This window comes from Notolepis coatsorum, assembly GCF_963971535.1.
Source record: "Notolepis coatsorum genome assembly, chromosome: 16".
NCBI classification, from domain to species: Eukaryota; Metazoa; Chordata; class Actinopteri; order Aulopiformes; family Paralepididae; genus Notolepis; species Notolepis coatsorum.
In genome coordinates, this window is record NC_140180.1 from 59,056,139 (window position 1) to 59,076,446 (window position 20,308).

General features: G+C 43.2%; 1 protein-coding gene across 3 annotated transcripts in view; it reads right to left on the minus strand.

The window, feature by feature from the left end:
- Positions 1-142: 142 nt before the first annotated feature.
- zdhhc5b (zDHHC palmitoyltransferase 5b) overlaps positions 143-20,308 on the minus strand; it is a 44,532-nt gene continuing 24,366 nt past the window's right edge. For all 3 annotated transcript variants that reach the window (XM_084332410.1, XM_084332412.1, XM_084332411.1), the window contains 5 exons: positions 19,608-19,740; positions 12,897-13,005; positions 12,168-12,274; positions 4,718-5,673; positions 143-3,488 (listed from right to left, as the gene is read on the minus strand). In XM_084332410.1, coding sequence (XP_084188536.1) covers positions 3,383-3,488; positions 4,718-5,673; positions 12,168-12,274; positions 12,897-13,005; positions 19,608-19,740 — 1,411 coding nt within the window. In that variant the 3' untranslated portion in view covers positions 143-3,382. The remainder of the gene's footprint in view (positions 3,489-4,717; positions 5,674-12,167; positions 12,275-12,896; positions 13,006-19,607; positions 19,741-20,308) is intronic.

The window sequence follows — 20,308 nt, forward strand, 5'->3', positions numbered from 1 at the left end:
GTCCCCTCGAGGACCACTCATAATCACGTTACTAAGAATGTCAACATGTGTATATGTGGATTAAGGGTCTTGGGGTGGTGATTTAAAATGAAAATGACTCTGCCAAGGAGTTGTTTTAAGACCACTAGTAGCTGGGCTACATTAAATCCCAAGTCTCACCAACGTCACATCTCAGTCTTTTGCTGCCTGCAACTACTACTTAATACTAAATGTTTACTTCTCTTTTGATGTTCTGCTGCTTTCCTGAATGTATTGTCACCAAAATTAAAAAAGTAACAAGTGAAACTAAAACAAGTAAAATAACTAATTGAATTATGATTCACAACGATTTGTCCATCTGTACATACTTAGATGAATGACACCCATATTCCATCAGTTTGACCTTTTTTATTCTGAGAAGACATCTTTAAAAATTCTTCGTTAAGGCCATTTCGGAAACATCTTTTTAAACATATTCATAACAGATCTTTGTGAAACAATTTCCATCCATCACAGCCCACAATAGCAGTTATTTATTCTCACATACAGTATATTTATTTGTACTCACATAGTTCAGTTGTTCAGTGGCCGCCCCTTCCTTTGGCCAGAGCAGGAAGAAGAAAATAACAGGTTCTCTCTCAGCCTCCATACGACTGCCGCTTGTGCCATTAGTGCTCTTGATGATACTTATGGTTTTTTTTTTTAATCGTTACCACACGCATGAACCAAGGTGTGCATACATACAAGGATATTCTCACAGGTACGCACACCAGAGATGCATCCAGCACAACAGAATCACATGCACACCAAAGACACAGGGGGGGGGGGGCTGCGGTATCTCTTAACAGCTGGGATTTCTGTTTTGTTTTTTAATGAATGATAGTTCATGTGTGCTTTCGAGCATGTGTCCACCGAAAACTGAAACGTGCTACATTCAGCTAGCTGACATTCTACTCTACTCATTTGTGGGCATTGATCAAATAGTTTCTGAAAACGCACACCCCTGACAACACACGCATGCATGCATACCTGCACATGCGTGCGCATACACACACACACACATCCCTGTCTCTTCAGTCCTCTCTAAACCTGCATGTGGGTAAAAGGTTACTTGTACCTTTAAAGACATGGGAATAAAAAATAAAAAAGTTTAAATAAATCAACTGGGTGAAATATCAACACAAAGCCCCCCAAAGTTTTCTTTTCTAAATTGCCTTTAGGTTTTTCTTTTTAAGATGGTGTAAAAACAGATAAAAATAGGGAAGAAAAATGCGCTCACTTCACTACTATGGTCTCAAGGCAAAAACCAATCAAAACGGTACCCAATTGCAAACCAGTCCCTACATTGCCTCATAACATCTATCAACTGATCCGATTCGCCATCCATATCAAGTCAAATGACCAATTTGATAAATAAGATCCCTCTCCTGTATCACCGGTATCTAGACATCCTTAAGACATCCTGTATCAGTATCACTGGTATCTAGGCATCCTTAGACATCCCATATCAGTATCACTGGTATCTAGACATCCTGTATCTAGGCATCCCATATCAGTATCACTGGTATCTAGACATCCTGTATCTAGGCATCCCATATCAGTATTACTGGTATCTAGGCATCCTTAGACATCCCATATCGGTATCACTGGTATCTAGACATCCTTAGACATATCAGTATCACTGGTATCTAGGCATCCCATATCAGTATCACTGGTATCTAGACATCCTGTATCAGTATCGCTGGTATCTAGGCATCCTTAGACATCCCGTATCAGTATCGCTGGTATCTAGACATCCCATATGAGTATCACTGGTATCTAGGCATCCCATATCAGTATCACTGGTATCTAGGCATCCTTAGACATCCCGTATCAGTATCGCTGGTATCTAGGCATCCCGTATCAGTATCGCTGGTATCTAGACATCCTTAGACATCCTGTATCAGTATCACTGGTATCTAGGCATCACGTATCAGTATCACTGGTATCTAGGCATCCTTAGACATATTCAATGGGTTTGTGTACAACTGATCATTTCAGTATCTAGTTGGATGATAGAGATGCTGTGGCCCCACCAACCTTGTCGTAAAAATAAATCAATGGAATCCTGCATTACCTCAATATTAATAATCAATGACAAGGCATTGCAACTGGGTGCAGTAGTGACTGGTTTAGAATTGTGTCCAGAACTAAAAGGTTTTTCTGTCTGGTGAAATAAATAAGCCCATTCCCTCCCCTGACCCATATTTGGCTGGCCATCCTTTAAAGGTATAAGGTTCTTCTAGCATCTTGATTGACAGACAAAAAACACCAAAAGGACATACGATCATCGTAAAGCTACAAACAGAGGATTTGCATAATGTATCTATTATAAAACATTAACACGCGTACATTCCACAAAGAGGCTTGTGCTGCAATTTATGATTCAGAATTTCTTTGTGGCTGTCCAACCAAACATACTCCAATGATTTGCCACCACAGCTGTCCATCATAGGATCATCATTGTCTTTGGGTGATGAAAATTCCAGCGCGGCCTCTTGATTGGCTGATGCAGCCATCAATCGTAGCAGGCAACTGGTTCGAACTCGCTTTCTGAATAATTATACACAGTACATCTGCCATCTTTATCAGCATCATCAATAGTTATCTTCAATACCTGACCATTTTACCCAATCATTTCTCAGATTCTTTATACATTTATATAAAACAATATCAAAAAAGAAAAAAAAAGCTTTATAAAACTAAAATGATAGTTTATTATGGGTGCCAACAGATAATCTCTTCCAGTCCAAGAGTTGGACTCCCGCCTCTCAGTGATTCTAACTGTAGTTTGACAGGCGGTTGGTCCATTCAGACCAGGGAAGAGAAAGTCTGTGAGAGTTTTAATTGGTCATCAGTCCTACATGATCCCTCTCACGCTCAACATCCATTGGATAAAGGCCTTCCTTCCTACTGGACACAGAAATTCTTCATGTGCTAATGTACCAAAAAGAAAGGAAAACACAAAACCAGTGAGTACGCTGTGTCTGTGTGTGATTTATAGAGATAGCTCTGTACCCAGCCGTGATAATCATATATAGTCTGTGTCACAGTCTATGGCTTGCAGAGTGGCTGAAGGGAGAGTAATCCCTGTGAAACTTTGAACCAATGTTCCGTTTCTGTTACAGTCCAGTTTGTTCCAATATGAAAGGCTGGCAGAGAGGAATGGCCAGAGGCGTTTATAAACATAACAAATTCAGTACCAGACAGCCCTGTTCCATCAGTCCCCTGCACCGACCCGGCAGAGAGAGACTACAATGTTTTGTTGGCTTGTATAAGTGAATAATATCCAGCTCGACTGAGAAAGATGTGGAGATAGTCCGTCTTTCACTCCTCGTGATAGGCCGCGAAGGATGTCCGTCACTCACACCGATATCTCATAGGTGGTCCCTCCGACGCCGGTCACCTTCTTCACCCCGCCCCCTGGTTTGGGTGCACTGTGATTGGCCAAGCCTGGGCGAGAGGTGGATCTGATTGGGCAGTCATCAGGAAAGGGCGGGGGGGAACAGGATGGGGATGGGTTAGGGGTGAATACGAGGGAGAAAGGTGGGGGGGGGTAAGAGAAAGGGGAGGTGAGTGGTTCTAAAAGCACAACTGGATAAATGCCTCTCGACAGCTAACCTTTTAACGCTTTGGGAGCAGCAACTCTCCAAAGGAGGAAAGGGAGGCGGGAGATACGAGCAGAACAGACGAGCAGAACAGACGATCAGAACAGAGCTACACAGCAGCAGGCTTTCACACACTGACATGCAGTTAAAGGGATAGTTCCGCTTTTTGACATGGTATGAAAAAACTGCCAGTAGAGCGAATGACGCGTAGCCATTTAACTGACTTCCAGAGTCCCGTGATCAAGGTTCTGGCTGTGTTCCGGCCAAGCAGCACATGGGGTCAGGTCATTAAAAGCTTTTAGACCACAACATGCAAACAACACTTACATCCACAACAGTCCTTTTCTATTTCCAAATGCTTGCTTTTTTCCCCCTTGAAGAAAGCCAGTGTGTTACTATGTGCTGAGGCCGTCTAGCACCGAGATGTCATGTGGGTCTGAGAGAGGACTCAAAGCATCCCAAATACATGAGGACCGTTGTGTTCTGTTGTGGAGGCTTAAAAGGTTTGCTTGCATATTGTGGTGTACTGTGGCTTAAAACCTTTTTGTTATCCGACCATGTGTGCTGCCAGTCTGAAGCTTCCCGGCTTGCTCAGAACAGAACACTGACTGTGGGACTCGGTAAGTCTGATACAGAAAGGCAGCCTTTGAAGGTTAAAACAAATTCGTCATCATATGATGTTCTCAAATCAACGAGTAATCGTATTTAATAATCGTGATTTCAGTATCAAATAAAAATAATCGTGATTATGATTTGCCATAATTGAGCAGCCCTAGACATACAATGTATGACGACGTAAAATGTTATGTAAAAAAAACGATCCAAACTATCCCTTTAAGTTAACATAACCACATTAAATATGAACAATTAACATTAACAAGACAATCTCATACACAAAACAGGCACACATCGATGGATACTCACACGCTACAGACAAGCAAATAGTGACAATCAAGGAGGAAAAGGAAGACTCACACAGATCAAGGAGGAAGAGGAGGGCTGACACAGACCGGGGAGGAAGAAGATGAGGAAGATTAGGAGGAGGAGGAAGAGTAGCAGGCTGACGGATCTGGTAACGGATCTCTACTCACTGTGGAGCCTGTGGCCCTCCCCCAGCTCCTCCCCCTACCGATGGAGGGCCTCCCCCCGTTGGCCGAGGCTTGTGCTGGGGCCCGGCCTCCCCGACGTAGGACTGTGACTTGCCCAGGGAGGGGCCGCGAGGTGGAGGGGAGATGGGCGGCTCCAGTGAGCGAGCCCTAGGGGAGGAGGAGGAGGAGGAGGAAGGGGCCTGGGAGGAGGCACGAGGGGGTCGGGAAGAGGAGGAGTCCTGGTTGTGCTGGAGGAGGTGCTGAGTCTCTGCGGGGCCGGAGGAGGGAGGAGGAGGCGGACTGAGGGCTCGCAGGTAGGCCCTGTGAGGGGAGGAGAAAGAGGCAGAGCCCTGGAACAGCTGCCCCTCCCTCTGCTGGGCGATCTGAGCGGAGAGGAAGGGCGACGTGTAGCCCTGCAGTGGGGCACCAGTTGAGTCAGGCTGCGTTGTCATGGCTACCCTGGTGCCCAGAGGAAATGGGGCGCGGGGCTTCTGCGGCGACAGCTCGTGGGCCGCCGACTCGAACTCAGGGCTCTCGGACGGCGTCAGCAGGCTGTCATACGACAGGCTGCCGTTCCGAGGCGTCTGATTGGCCAGGCTCTTGTAGCTGGTGTCCGTGGTGCCCTCCGATTGGAGCGTGGCCAACACATTGTGTGCCGTGTGGGCCGAGCGCAGGCTGGAGGAGCGGGAGCCGCCAGTGGACAGGACCAGAGAGGACGGGTAAGAGTTGTAGGAGCGCCCAGCTAGCGAGTAGCCCGACACGCCCCCTGAGACCCCCCTGGCAGTCCCGCTGGGGCCCCCGGGGCCCTCGCTCCTCTCCCCTCCCCCCCTGCGCACCCCCACACCTCCCCCGACCACGGTGGTCCCATCCAGGCTGCTGGGCTCAGAGCGATAGCTGGGCTGGCGGCTGGACTGTAGGATGGTGGGACATGGAGTGTCCAAACTCTCTCCGCGCATCATCTGAGAGGAGAGGAGAGGGAGGGGAAAGGGGAGGAAAGGAGATAGAAGAGAGAAAGGAGAAAGCAAGGAGAAGAGAAGAAAGTAGGAGAGAGGAGAGTAAAGGTTGGGGGGGGGGGTGAGGGGAGGAATGAGATGAGAAAACGACATAAAAGAAACACAAAAACACAACAGAGGAATATGTGGTGAGAAGAGGAAAGGAGAAGGAATGGAATGGCCATGTTACCCCCAGGGATAGATAACATAGCGGCTCAGAACACTGAACCAAAACAAGAGAAATCTTTACAGACACGTTTCCTATAGACTAACAAACAGGAAAGAGAGAGAAGTGGGGTGTGGGGACTTGGATGCTGGACCCGGTGCTTCTAACATCCCCATCATCACACTACGGGATCAGAACCCACTGAATGGCTTGCACAAGCACTACAACCATAAGACGGTGTATACGGTATACAAACATACAGACACACAGATATAGTTTACAGATACTACACAGTACATTCCAGTCAAGGCAGTATCAAGGGGTGGGGGTGGGGGGGGGTATCGGTCCACACGCACACAGGGGGACAGTAGAAAGGGCACACACACACAGATGACACCAGCTGAGACTTACTGATCGACTGATGGCCACTGAGTGATCAATTCAAAAGAACAAAAAAAAAGGAAGGGCCACAGAGGAGGTTAGAGGGGGAGGGGCAGAACGGTGGCCAGGGGTTCCCAACCTTCCTGCGACTGCAATCTTTAACTGGAGGTGCACACGGATACCAATGTCTCAGAACCGATATAGATCAGGTTCAGATCTCCGTAAAACTACAGATGATTCGGTGCACCTCTACTTCAAAACACACATCCTCAAAGTTTACTATATTAAATAATGCAAAAAACTTTTAATTCATTGGGGGAAATGGATGACAGGGGTACTTGTTAACATAGTCTTAGACCATTCCTTTGGGTCAACAAAATGTATTTTTATTTTAACAGCCATGTAGTGCTGGTAATGACAATTAGGCCGTATGGTGAAGGCTGAGAAGTGGCTAGAAAACGATTCTCGTTCCCACCTCCCCGGCCTACACAATTTTCACTCTGGGTGAAAGATATATTGGTGTAGATTTAAGAACAAAAAGTTCTCCATTGACAAACTAGCCCATTTTGCGCAATCATAATTTTAAAGTCGGAACTAGATCTTTCTTCGCGAACGGATATTTGGTCACTGCAGAGTTTTATTTGACGTAATTGGTGAGAGTTCGGTCACGTATCTTGCGCTCGACCAATAGCAGCTCTCTTTGGTGCGAGGATACGGAAATCCGGTGTCAACAAATGACATCCACAGACTAACGTTACGGACGAAAATGGACAAAAAACACCTTCTAAAGTTCGCTAAAGTTTCTAAACAATGCTATATGCATCTCACGTCCGTTCAGAAAGAACGTGTACAAGATTTTACACAGACACAGTGGGATAGATATAGAAACTGCGTTGAATGGTGGCTTAACCTACCCGGCCAGAATCATACCATTACGGAGACATACAAACATTGTTTAGAGATCGATTTGTGTCATAAATGTCATGATATATATATATATTTGTATATCTGTATGTCATAAATGTCATGATGAATTGAAAATGGGGGACCCTGATTAGATTAGATTGTACTTTATTGTCATTATATTTGTAATGCATACAACAAAATTTGGGACTCAAACCTAAGGTGCAGTAATAAAATCACAAGTAATAAAAGAGAAACATAAAATCCTATACAGAAACATTAAATGCTATACAATAAGACAATGTTAGTCCTGTACAATATACAAAATAACAATATACAGAATAGCAATACACAAATAACAATCAGTGTCAGACGGTAGTGGGTGGGTATTGCACTGTGGATATTGCACATCAGGATATTGCACAGTGTGGGAGGAGGGGGAAAAGTGAAGTACCCTAGACCAGTCTACCTTTGATGGTCTTAGCAAATATGTGTGCCACCTGTATGGCCAGCTATCAGCTAAGAATGTGAATGATGCCAGATATAAAGCATTCTGCATGGCATCATCGGCTTTGCCAGAACTCTCAATGCCCCCGACAAGTGGTTCATTGTACCAACGCTGCAAAAGGGCAAATTACCAAGCAGCTATAATGAGACATTCATTGAAAGCTATAATGTGTGCCGCTTCACCTGTTGGCAATGGGTGGCATGTCGAGGATGGGGAGTTAACGGTGACCTGGATGACTACAAATCCGGCCACTGGTAAGTGTGTTGCAGTTAGTCCACTGCGGTTGCAAACAAGGACAATTTGAGACAGGAAGATGTTCATGTGTGTCTGCAAAACTGCCATGTACAGATCTTTGTCAATGCCAAAACTGTGCAAATGTTTCTAAGGAAACCGAAGATAGGGCTACATGGGATGATGACTCAGATGATAGTGGTGAGGATGATTAACATCAGTGTTGCCTGGGAAGTGTGGTGGTGGATGAGGGTGTGGACTGGGTTGGGATGTATAGGGCGAGGGGATTAGGATTATACAGTAGTAGTGTGATTTGTTTGTATTTGTTGAGATCAGTTTGACACTGATCTCTCCACACACACACCGCACTGTTTACTCATTTTACTCTGTATTGTATATTGAATATTCCTCGTTACATACTTTTTACTTACTTTTTTTTACTGTATGAAGCACACTATCAGGGGCTCATACAGAAACAAGCATTTCATCGTAAAGTACCTGTATTTTATTGTGATAAATAATAAACAATCTTGAAACTTTAAACTTGTGTTAGTTGTGTATGTATGTGACGAATAAACCTCCGGTCAGTCCTTCATACCAGCAGCCATCAGGCTCCACAACAGTACTGTACCTCCCCTCCCCCATGCTGCTATGATGCCTGAATTTCACCAAGGGGACCAATAAAGGAATATTTTATCTTGATTGAAAACTTTATTAACAGATTGCAGAATGGGTACAATACAGAATGGCTCAATACACACAATTGTTAACACTTTGATTACCACTGGTGAACATGGTAAAACGTGGTTAAATGCCACCACCCACTTCAATGATAGCGTTGTGAACGCATAATCTCGGTCTTAAATTATCGCTATGTGTCTAATCTGCCCGTCGTTTATCAATTACTTGTTTGCAGTCAACATTGTTGAAACGGATTTAAAAAAAAAAATTATTTAATTTTTTATTCATTTATTTATATATATATATATATATTTTTTTTTTACTTAAATTTTTATTAAACATTTATAGACATACAACACAACATATACAATAACTTCAACTATTTATAAATTTTTTATCGGTTCATTTCCGTTTTATAGCATTTTGAAAAGCCCTCGTTTTTCAGGAAAATATATAGAATATTCTGGCATACATATTCTGACATACACAAAAACGTTGTAATTTTTCGGCCTATTTATGAATCGTTTTCAAATAAACGCTAGATTATCGATAGTATACGTGTACTTATGCACGCTATAGAAGCGGGCTGAAATATCCATTCTCTCATTTCCTGATCAGCGCGCACACACAGACACACACATATGGGACATGTTGATATATCTGTGAAAAAAGCTGATTATCCCAAGACTGGTAAAATAGATTCCTTACCTCAGATCAGATGTTATCCAAAAAGATTATTCCAATTCCTGATCGCCATTCCAAATATTGATCGCGTTTATTGATTCAGCGTTGGGTACTGTAAATATATATTCCACGAGTTTTCCGGGCCGGCGATCAACTTGGCTTGACGGAAAAGTAAAATGAGGAAACTGCCCCCCCCCCCCCCCCCCCCCCTTCATCAATCTAAACCAGCGTTTCCCAAACTCTGGGTCGCGACCCAAAATGGGTCGCGGACCCGTTTTTATTGGGTCGCCAATAAAAAGTTAAATAAATAAATAATTTTTTTTTTTTTTGTAGATGTGTTGATTCAGTTTGGCACCACATACTTATGTGAATCTGGGTTTTCTACTCTAGCATACCTGAAAAACAAATACAGAAACAGACTAAATGCTCAGCATGACCTCAGAATAGCACTTTCAAACCAAGCCCAGAATAGATCTGCTGGTTGAAAACTTCAACCAGCCACATACCTCTCATTAGATTCCATTGTGCCATAGATGAAATATTATACCCCTTCTATCATGATGTCAGGTCAGACGAATTTTAAAATAAGTCAGTACAAATTAATCAGAATGTTGCTCAATGTTGGGGTTGAGGGACTGAGGGAGGGGGTAAGAAATGGAGAGTTGAAAAATGGGTGAGAAATAGAAAGGAGAGTAGAACATGTTTGTTCATTTAAAAGTGTTACAAAATTGTATGTTATGAGGTGGTGAGCAACTTAACATTACACTCTGATTATTGCTGTGATGTACTTTTATAATTAAATAAACATTTGAAATTCATGGTTTGTTGTGTTCTTTATCAGTAGTTTATAAATGTATGTTTTTCTCCCCATTTTTCTATTTTTCTCCCGTCCCAAATTTCGTATTGTCCAATTCTACCCTCCCCTGTCTCGAACGTTGTTAGCCCATGCCTCCCACAAGCCGGCTGCAATGTGGACGACGCCTTGCATCACGTGTCCCCTCCGGTACTCGAGGAGGCAGCCGTCGCATCTTTGCACCTGCACAGCGCGATCTCTCAGCGGCGAGGGTCTGCGTGGGAGGGACACGCCGCCCCCGTCGCTTCCTGATTCTACTGCGCAGGCGCACCAACCGACCTGTAGGAGTCGTTGTCCACAACGTCCGATCCCCACCCACCAGCTTCCCACCCCCTAATACTGCCAATTGTATTAGTATGAACGACCAGCCAAGCTGGTACGAACGCCGAGAGCTGGGCTCGAACCCAGCATCTCCTGCGTTGGTGGCGAGCGCCTTGCCCACTGCGCTACCTAGCCGCCCTGTTATGGCAATTCATGATGTATTTTTGTAAGTTTGGGTCTCGGGGAAACACCAAATTTCTCTTTTGGGTCTCGAGCTGAAAAAGTTTGGGAACCCCTGGTCTAAACTAATGGGGTGCAGTTACACAGGGAGAGACGATAGGGGGCGGTATCTTCCCAATTGAGCTCAGAGAGACTCTGCAACACTAGCGTGAGACTCGATTGATGAAATATGAATTCAAATCGCAAAAAAAAAAAAAAGACAAACAAACGCTATATGTCATTGGCGGCACTCAACTGGCGGCATGAACTAACGACTTATAGCGTCGTTGGCATCCAAAGTGTTAAGTGTTTAGAAGGTGTTTTTTTGTCCATTTTTATCCGTAACGTTAGTCTGTGGATGTCATTTGTTGACACCGGATGGCCATAGAATAGAATAGAAATACTTTTATTATCCCGTGGGAAATTTGACACTGCAAATCGCTCAACATTTAAACATTTAGACAGGACAGGTCACGAATTAGAATAATAACATATCAATCAGGTTGCCTAGGATAAGAGTAGAGTAAATAGAATAAAAATGAAATAAAATATACAGAAATAAATACAGTAAAAATATACTGAGCATGGGGGAAGGGGGGGGGGGTACAGGTAGTAAAAAAAAAAACACAGCAGTGTAAACAATTTGGTCAATATAATTTAACTATCTAACTAAATGAAATATATATTCACAGTATTCACAGTGTCACATAAGGTGCAGTATGCTTCAGGTAGTGTATTGTCCTCCTTGGGTTCCTATTAGTCCAAGGTCAATGTCTGGCAGCCGTCGCTGCCCCCTGTTTTGGAGCCTGGAGGCCGCTAGTCGCAACAAAAGCCTCGCAACAAAGAGAGCTGCTATTGGTCGAGCGCAAGATATGTGACCGAACTCACACCAATTACGTCAAATAAAACTCCGCTGTGACCAAGTATCGGTTCGCGAGGAAAGATCTAGTCCCGACTTTAAAATTATGATTGCGCAAAATGGGCTAGTTTGTCAATGGAGAACTTTTTGTTCCTAAATCTACACCAATATATCTTTCGCCCAGAGTGAAAATTGTGTAGTCCGGGGAGGTGGGAACAGGATGAAACGATACAGCCTTCACCTTATGGCCTAAATGTAATTTCTCTCACCGCAGAATAATGCATGTCTCTTATTTAAAAGCTGCAATAACCCTTTTCTGACCACTAGAGGGCAGCAAGTCACCACTGTAAACTAAATCTTTAACTTTCTTTTGCCTGCTTGTTAAATGAGGTGGGTAAATAATTATAACCTATAAACATAACTGTTCTGATGTAACTAAGAGATTCACTGTGAAAAATTGCATAGGTTTATAAAATAGGCAGAGCTAAAGCGTGAGCCCGGTTTTGTTAACAAAGGAAATTGATGATGGAATAACAACTGACTGGCTGCTGGAAGCGCAGGGTTGATCAAGTAGGACACCATGACACAACGACACTTTCTGATGGCAGGTGATCATAAGATGTTTTGAAAAATATGGTCAGAAAATAGTTATTGCATCTTAAATACCAAGGTATAGTGAGTACAAGCTCTGTATGAATGCGTGTTGTGTGCATACCTTGTTGGGGTGTGTGAGGGCAGTGTGGTTCCTCCCAGGGCTGCTATAGGTTGGCCGGTACTTGTACATCGACGGAGTGGGAGGAGCTTCAGTCAACAAGCTGCTCTCTGAGTGGCGAAAACCCAGGAAAGCATTTAGAATGGTTGGTTGGTTGGTTGGTTGGTTGGTTGGTGGGGGTGTGTGTGTGTGTGTGTGTGTGTTTCTCACCATGGAGTAATAAACCTCACATGGAGCAACACAACCAAAAAATATCCTCTGCAAACCACAAACACAATTTTTATGTTGTTGCTCCACAAAAGTAGAATTTAACCCATTCCCTGTTTCTTTAGCACGTTAACCGCCTCCATTCCAAGAGGAATAAACTCATCCCACCCCACAACCTCTCAGACCTCAACAACAAAGCCATAGTGAGTGATAGCATGACACTTAACAAAATACCCCATTAACCGTTGTGTGCATGTATTGCTGGTTCTCCTGTTTGTATCTAATATTTATATATGTACAGTATATTAGGTACTGTATGTGTGACTTGTATGGATCTATTTTATATAATATATTAGGTACTGTATGTGTGGCTGTATCTTGTATGCATATATGTATATTAGGTACTGTATGTGTGGCTGGATCTTGTATGTATATTAGGTACTGTGTGTGAGGCTGTATCTTGTATCTATTTATTCATATACGTGGATGGATACTGTATATATATAGTGTGTGTGTCTATCTCACCCTCTGTGTCTGCACGAGGTAGCCCAGGGTAGCGGAGCTCTGGTTTGGGAGGGGGTGGAGGCTCAGCGTCGGCTGACTGACTCTCCATCTGGTCCAGACTGCTCTTGGACTGGCGAGGCAAAGACGTTCAGTTCATACACTTCATCAGAAAAGCACAAATAAACATAGCATAGCAGGACACTAGGGCTTGTGTGTGTGTATGAATGGATGCATGCGTGTACGTGGTGTGATGTGAATCAATGTGCCTCACTACTTGGTAGTTGTAGTAAATTGTAAATGGGGCATTTATATAGCATTTTACAATTTTTGTTCCTCACATTGACTCACATTCACACACTGATGGCGGAGCCATGCAAGGTGCCAACCTGCTCATCTTGCTCAAGGACAAGACCGCTCTACCTCCTGAGCCCTGTAGTCTATCGTGCAATTAACCTCTTAATGTTGCAGCACATGTTATTGTACGCTGTGTTATTGTCAACCAACACATTGGTTGATAGCTAAAATGGCAGCAGTTTGATCGACACCCTACTTGGCCTATTACGTGCTTCCAATTTCAGGTTATAAGACCAAACAGCCAATGAGCGTCAGTTTTGAATAAGTGACCACCTCCGGTTTTGCCTCCCGGTGACCGGACCAATCACCTCTGACGGTGAAAACGATTGACCGTTTTTGTAGCCAATGAAATTCATGAAATTACGATATATGACATGAGGGATATTTCCGAGGATATATGTTTTTTTCTCTGACGAAAGAAGAAGACTCGAGAAGACTCGAGAAGACTCTCCTGCGCGTGCGAATGCATTGATGCCAATGGTATGTGTAAAACACTACTACTTTCGGTGTTTTCAACTTTGGACCTGTACTAGATAAGACTTCAGGATATGGACCCATTGTGCATTCCAGCTAATACCTCTCAGCGTGAACTCTTTTCCAGGCATCCATTTGCTAAATATTTCAGACGTAAGTATAAAAAAAAAAAAAAAAATGTATCCACTTTTTCTCCCATTTTCTATTTTTCTCCCATCCCAATTTTCATATCGTCCAATTCAACCCTCCCCTGTCTTCGAACGTTGTTTCTTGCCTCCCACAAGCCGGCTGCAATGTGGACTAAGTCATACATAGCACGAGTCCCCTCCGATACTCGAGGTAACAGCCGTCGCATCTTTTCACCTGCGCGGCTCGATCCGTCAGCGTCGGGGGTCTGGGCTTTGGAGGGGCCCCGCCCCCGTCGCTTCTTGATTCTACTGTGTAGGCGCACCAACCGACCTGTAGGAGTCGCTGTCCACAACGCCCGATCCCCACCCTTCAGTTTCCCTCCCCGTAATACGGCCAATGTGTATTACTGTGGACGACCAGCTAAACTGAAAGCAATGTGGAGAGCGGGGCTCGAACAGGAGGCATCCTGTTCGAGCCCAGTCTCCAGCATTCGTTGCGAGCGCCTTGCCCACTGCGCCACGTAGCCGCCAATAATAATAATAATTAACACATTCCCTGCCATTAGTTATATCCATCAATATAGCCAGTCTGCCACCACTCTAAGCCTATGGAGATGTTTACCTTCTTTGCAGGGCTATAACCTTTTAAATTGTATTGCTAAATTGACATTACTATGGCCCATTCAACATCGATTATCTATCGTTCAGGATGTAGGAACGTTATACTTTTTCATTCATACAAAAATACCTTCTAGAATATAAGTGTTTTTATCGTTTTCTGCAGTAATTCCTAGAACGTGAGTTATAGGCCTAAACGCATATAGATTATCGATTGCCGTTTATTCCCTATACACGCTATATTAAAAAATTCAACTGTATATGATCGTATACGTTATGAGTCATCATGCGTGGAGGAAAGGGGGGGGGCTAGTTTATAATTCCGTGATAATTAGGGATGTCCCGATCGCCTTTTTTTGCTCCCGATCCGATCCCGATGATGTGATTTTAAATATCTACCGATTCCGATCGTTCCCGATCCGATCTTTCACATTAGTAATCAATGTTGACGCATTTGTGTCAGAAACTGGCGGAGCAAGAAGCCCCTCTGTTGCCTATAGTCCGGGGCGCGAGCGCGGCGGCTCTTGTTATTACATTCATATGTGCTTCATATGAGAAATATTAAAAGTTTCAATATATGTTTGCACATTAGTATACATTCAGTGTTCGACTTACGTAATGATTAGCTCCATTCTGGTCTGAAACGCCGACGATAATCCTCAGTCACACAGCAAATAATTGCCGTTATCTGAAAAGTTAGTCTGAAAACTCCGCCTCCTGCTGCTTCATGAGTTTTTCCTCCACGCGAAATGTCCTCCTTGCAAACATTGCAATTGCTGTTGGACTGGCTTGACTTTCTATTTTAAAATGCTTAGTTACAAACCTCTAGCAGCTGCTCAAGTCAGTGGATAACCGTGTTTCGGGGAGCAACGTGTTGTTGTGATGTGAGCGTCTAAAATTAAAGGGAAAGTGTGTGTTGCAACGGTGTAAATTAAAGGGGATGTGTTTGTTGTGGACAATTATTCTGCTCTGTGTGACAATAAATACATTAATGATATATTATATGTAATTTAAAACCAAAACTAAGGCCTCCGTATGAGTTTAAGACGTGAACATGGTCATGTTTGTTGAAAAAAATAAAATAAAAAAATAAATCTTTTTTTGACTGCCGATTTTTATTAAAAAAAATTCCCGATCCCTATCCTCTGAAAAGCACGTGATCGGCGCCGATCACGTGATCGGATCGGGACATCCCTAGTGATGATCAGTAAATGCTTTATGTAGTATGAGTGATATATTGATCAGATGGTTTGCAGTGAGATGAATAAACAATTGGGCTGAAACTAACGTTAGCGTCCTCTTACCGTGCGTCAAAGAGACTGGCGGTGAAATATCCCAAGTATAGGACGTCGATCGCCTAGGTCCCTTTCCGGTTTGTATGTCGCAATAAACGCCGAAATCATATCGATTATTAAGTTTATAAAGCGATCGATATGTACTATAGTGTCTGTCGGGAGCCTTGCAACAATGTCTGACGGCCGGATGAATTTAATCGACGCACACCTCCCACTTCCTGTTGTTCGAGTGTAACTCGCCCGACAATCCACCAGGCGGCGGTATTGAGCCGTCGTTGTATTGAGCCGTAGGGTCCAGCTGCAGCGTCGGAGGTGTATATATGAAACATGAATGCCATGGCGAAAAAATTTAATATTGATCTCAATAACGCTGTACAGCGAGATCTGGCGGTCAAAGCATGGCGGGCAATACCGCTTTACAGCGTGGATGGCGGTGGATGTGTTAAGGGCTGTCAAAGTTAATGCTTTAACTTGAGATTAATTAAAATTATTTAAAGCATTAAAATAAATGAATCTAGATTAATCTATGGAGTGAAAAATGTTAAACTTTCTGAATTTTCAGCAGTATCTTTGCTTGTTCTTTTTTTTGCATCGACTCATGCACCTTTTTGAAAATCATCTGACATGAAGATGGAACACATTTTTTGTTGTTAATATGATTTATATTACTGGTAGTTCATACAAGACATTATCGTCCTCTAAGCCAATATGCACTTTAACATGGGCATCGGTTGTTTTTATTTCTGTTAGCGCCGCGGATATAAGAAAGAGGTCTAGCTGAGTCAATGTTGATCATTTGTATTTCACAGGAGAGAAACTGTGTATTCAAAGAAAGCTATTAAAATAGTCTTTGAATCTAAATATACTTTGTGTTGATTTTACATTAATTCCATGATTTTACTCAAGTAAATATCTGTTGCAAGCTTCGGTCTTAAGTATAAAAATGCTATTTTTTATCTAGATTAATTACAGAACATTGAGATTAATTAGTAAAAAAAATTGTATCTATTGACAGCACTATATAAAAAATATATACATATTTCAGTGTGTTCAAACCTCTGTAACTCTATTACAGTATTACTCAGAGTGATTCTTCCTGTTGTGGAAGAAAATTCAGAATGTTTCCTTTCGGGTGGCTAGGTGGCGCTCGCTGGGTTCGAGCCCAGCTCTCGGCGTTGCTACCAGCTTGGCTGGTCGTTCATACTAATACAATTGGCAGTATTAGGGGTTGGGAAGCTGGTGGGTGGGGATCGGACGTTGTGGACAGCGACTCCTACAGGTCGGTTGATGCGCCTGCGCAGTAGAATCAGGAAGCGACGAGGGCGGCGTGTCCCTCCCACGCAGACCCTCGCCGCTGAGAGATCGCGCTGTGCAGGTGAAAAGATGCAACGGCTGTCTCCTCGAGTACCGGAGGGGACACGTGATGCAAGGCTTCGTCCACATTGCAGCCGGCTTATGGGAGGCATGGCCAACAACGTTCGAGACAGGGGAGGGTAGAATTGGACAATGCGAAATTGGGGACGGGAGAAAAATAGAAAAAATGGGGAGAAAAAGTAGATAAAAAAAAATCCTTCCAAAAGAGGCCAGACTCAGACAGTATGTGCTATAAATGGTTCAAGAATAGCTTTCAAATTACTTTGGGTATGCAATTGATAGGCGTTTTATGCTAAATTTGCATGACTGTTTTCCTAGCGATTAATCCAATTTTCCTCAGCAAGTCAAGGGAGCTAGCTATGCATCTGGGATGGGCAAACTCACAACATTGCTATTCGATAGTCACTGGGAACTATTCGATTCCTATTCAAAGATCCTCTCCGCCCCTCACGTTAAGATTTCATTTTGCTATTACTTATAATAGCGAACATGAGATAATCAAACTGAGCTAGCTTGCTGCGGTCATTGCTAACAGCGTTTTTTTGTGGTAGAGACGAAACATGTCGTCCAACATGTAATTTTTTTATTTCTTCATGTATACGTTCGCATGTTATCCCGTGGTGAATATTGTATAGTTTCAGAGTGATCCGGGCTAATTCCTGGAAGCTGAGTTATGGAGCGCTATGTGCATTTTGCGAAAGTCGTTCGCGTTGCTCACCTGGACACGATACTATTTCCAAATCAAAGGTATATAATAGGTATTATGTTTCATCATGAAGGCATCAAAGGGGGGTCGTTTTGTGATGCTCTGATCGTCAGCAACGGTATAAGTTTTGGAATACGTGACATATGGTTGTTGCGATCTATGTGAAATCATTGTAGGATCAAAGTAGGATTGATGTCATATAGTCCTTACCTTTGCTAGGAGGTATTCCAAAATGAATATTCCAATTGTCTGATCGCGATTTCCAGTATTGATGTCCATCGGGTCCCCGGGAAGTGTGCTGGACACGTTCCAAGTGGCTCGAATGAAGCCTGTGCCAAATTTCCCTCTGGATAATAAAAGTATTTCTATTCTATCTATTCTATTCACTTGCCCGGGTACCATTTCTCCGCCCGGACCATATAAAATGTAACAGTGTGAAATACGGTTTCAAAGGGTAGGCGATACTGCCACCTAGCAGGATTCGGCCGGCATTGCAATCTTGGGGTCTCGGAATGAGTCCCAATGATACACGAGGTCCGTGAGACTGTATAGAATTAAAAAAATCGAATAAAAGAAAAAACAATGAAAACGATCGAAAACTCGACTATACTCTGGTTTTGGCGCTCAACGCATGGCGAGATAACCCGACTATAGTTGTGATTGGCGCTGAAAGTGTTAATGTTTTGTGTGCTCTGTATGCAACATTCATGTCCTTTGCCTCCAGTCACATACCTGTTTAACACATTCGTGGCCAACCACGTGTATATATACGTGTTTCGGATCCAACGCTTGAGAAGGTTGTTTTGGCTTTTATTCCATTGTAATGTCCTACGCAATGTCACCGAGCGGCACTGCAGATTAACCCTACTCTTGGGATTCGGAAAAGTGCATTACCGGCCAGATCCTCGTAGGGGCGCTGTCTCAATAATGCAGTGTTCCCTGTTACAGACCGGTGTTTTTATTTTTTTCATCATGGGTGGACTTTTGTTAGCCTGAAGCTATGCCTGTAGCATGTAACCTGGAAAACTTTTTGGGACGCTGAATTCAGTATGCAGTAAAGGAATATAGCATCAGCCAATGGACATATCGATCTACCAGATGGCGATCGATAACTGGGAAATCCGTATTGGGATCCAACCGGCCCACGGTAAGAGCTTTTTCACGTAATTACAGCCGATCTGGCCTTGCTTTGATAGTCAACCAGCGTATGAGGCTAATGCCGTTATTGGTAATCAATAATCAGAAACGACGTTCCCCCCCCCCCCCCCCCCTTTCATGCATTCATGGTGGACCATGATACCGATAATATGCATTTAGAGTTTTAGCTCTAGCTTGTGTATAGCCGAAACGCCATTCGATTTAACGTTATTAGCTTAGCGCTCTGTATCTCGCCTTCCAGGAAATACCCCAGAACATTGTGGTATATAGTTCATATTCACGACGCTATAAAATGGGAACGTATTGATGAAAAACTATTTATTTAAGGCATATTGAAGGCACGGTTTATAGTGTCAATTGACAATGACAATGGATAGATAGCAATAATATAAAGTATAGATTTAGCTCTACAAACAGCCTCACGCACAATGAAAGGTTGTTATGATAAGCTGGCCTTATAGAGTGAGAGACAATTTCAGGCCATGCGTGCAAGTATGTGTGTGTGTGTGTACACAGTACAGTATGTGTCTACAGTACGCGTGTGTGTGTGTGTGTGTGTGTGTGTGTGTGTGTGTGTGTGTGTGTGTGTGTGTGTGTGTGTGTGTGTGTCCTCTAGTAGTAGTACCCTGGAGCTGTGTCGGTCGTTCTGGATGCCGTTGTCCAGGATCTTGGCCTCCAGTTGGGCTTCAGTGAGAACAGGCCTCAGGAAGGGCGGCTGGACCTCCACAGTCTGTGGGCCATGCCACCGACCCACATATCTAATTCAAAATGGGGGGAAAAGGCTTCACATGTTACTAAATTGTCTAGGACAGTCTTCACATGTTACTAAGTTAGACAGAGCAGCATTCACCTGCCTTACAGGTTTTTCTTTCTTTTTTCTAATTAAATAATCAGCACCTGAACTGGAAAGAGAAGTCTCGGCTGACGGTTTAAACAAAGGCATATTTGCACATCCACAAGCCTTGTGTGCAGGAAGCGGAGTGTAAATGGAGCATTTTGAATGAAAGTCGCACCATAAGAATTTTGTTACGAAAAAAGATATTTTGACCAGAGCAAAATATCATAATATCTTATATATATATATATATATATATATATATATATATATATATGTGTGTATGTACTGTGTGTATGTATATAAAGAAAGTAATTACGTCCTCAACACCAACATTGAGAGTAGATGCAAATCATGGTGAGCTGCTGCTGACACTTACTTCCACAAGCCTCGTTATTACAACATCTAGCTTCACAGATTCATTTAGCCTTGTTATTACAACATCTAGCTTCACGGATTCATTTAGCCTGGTTATTACAACATCTAGCTTC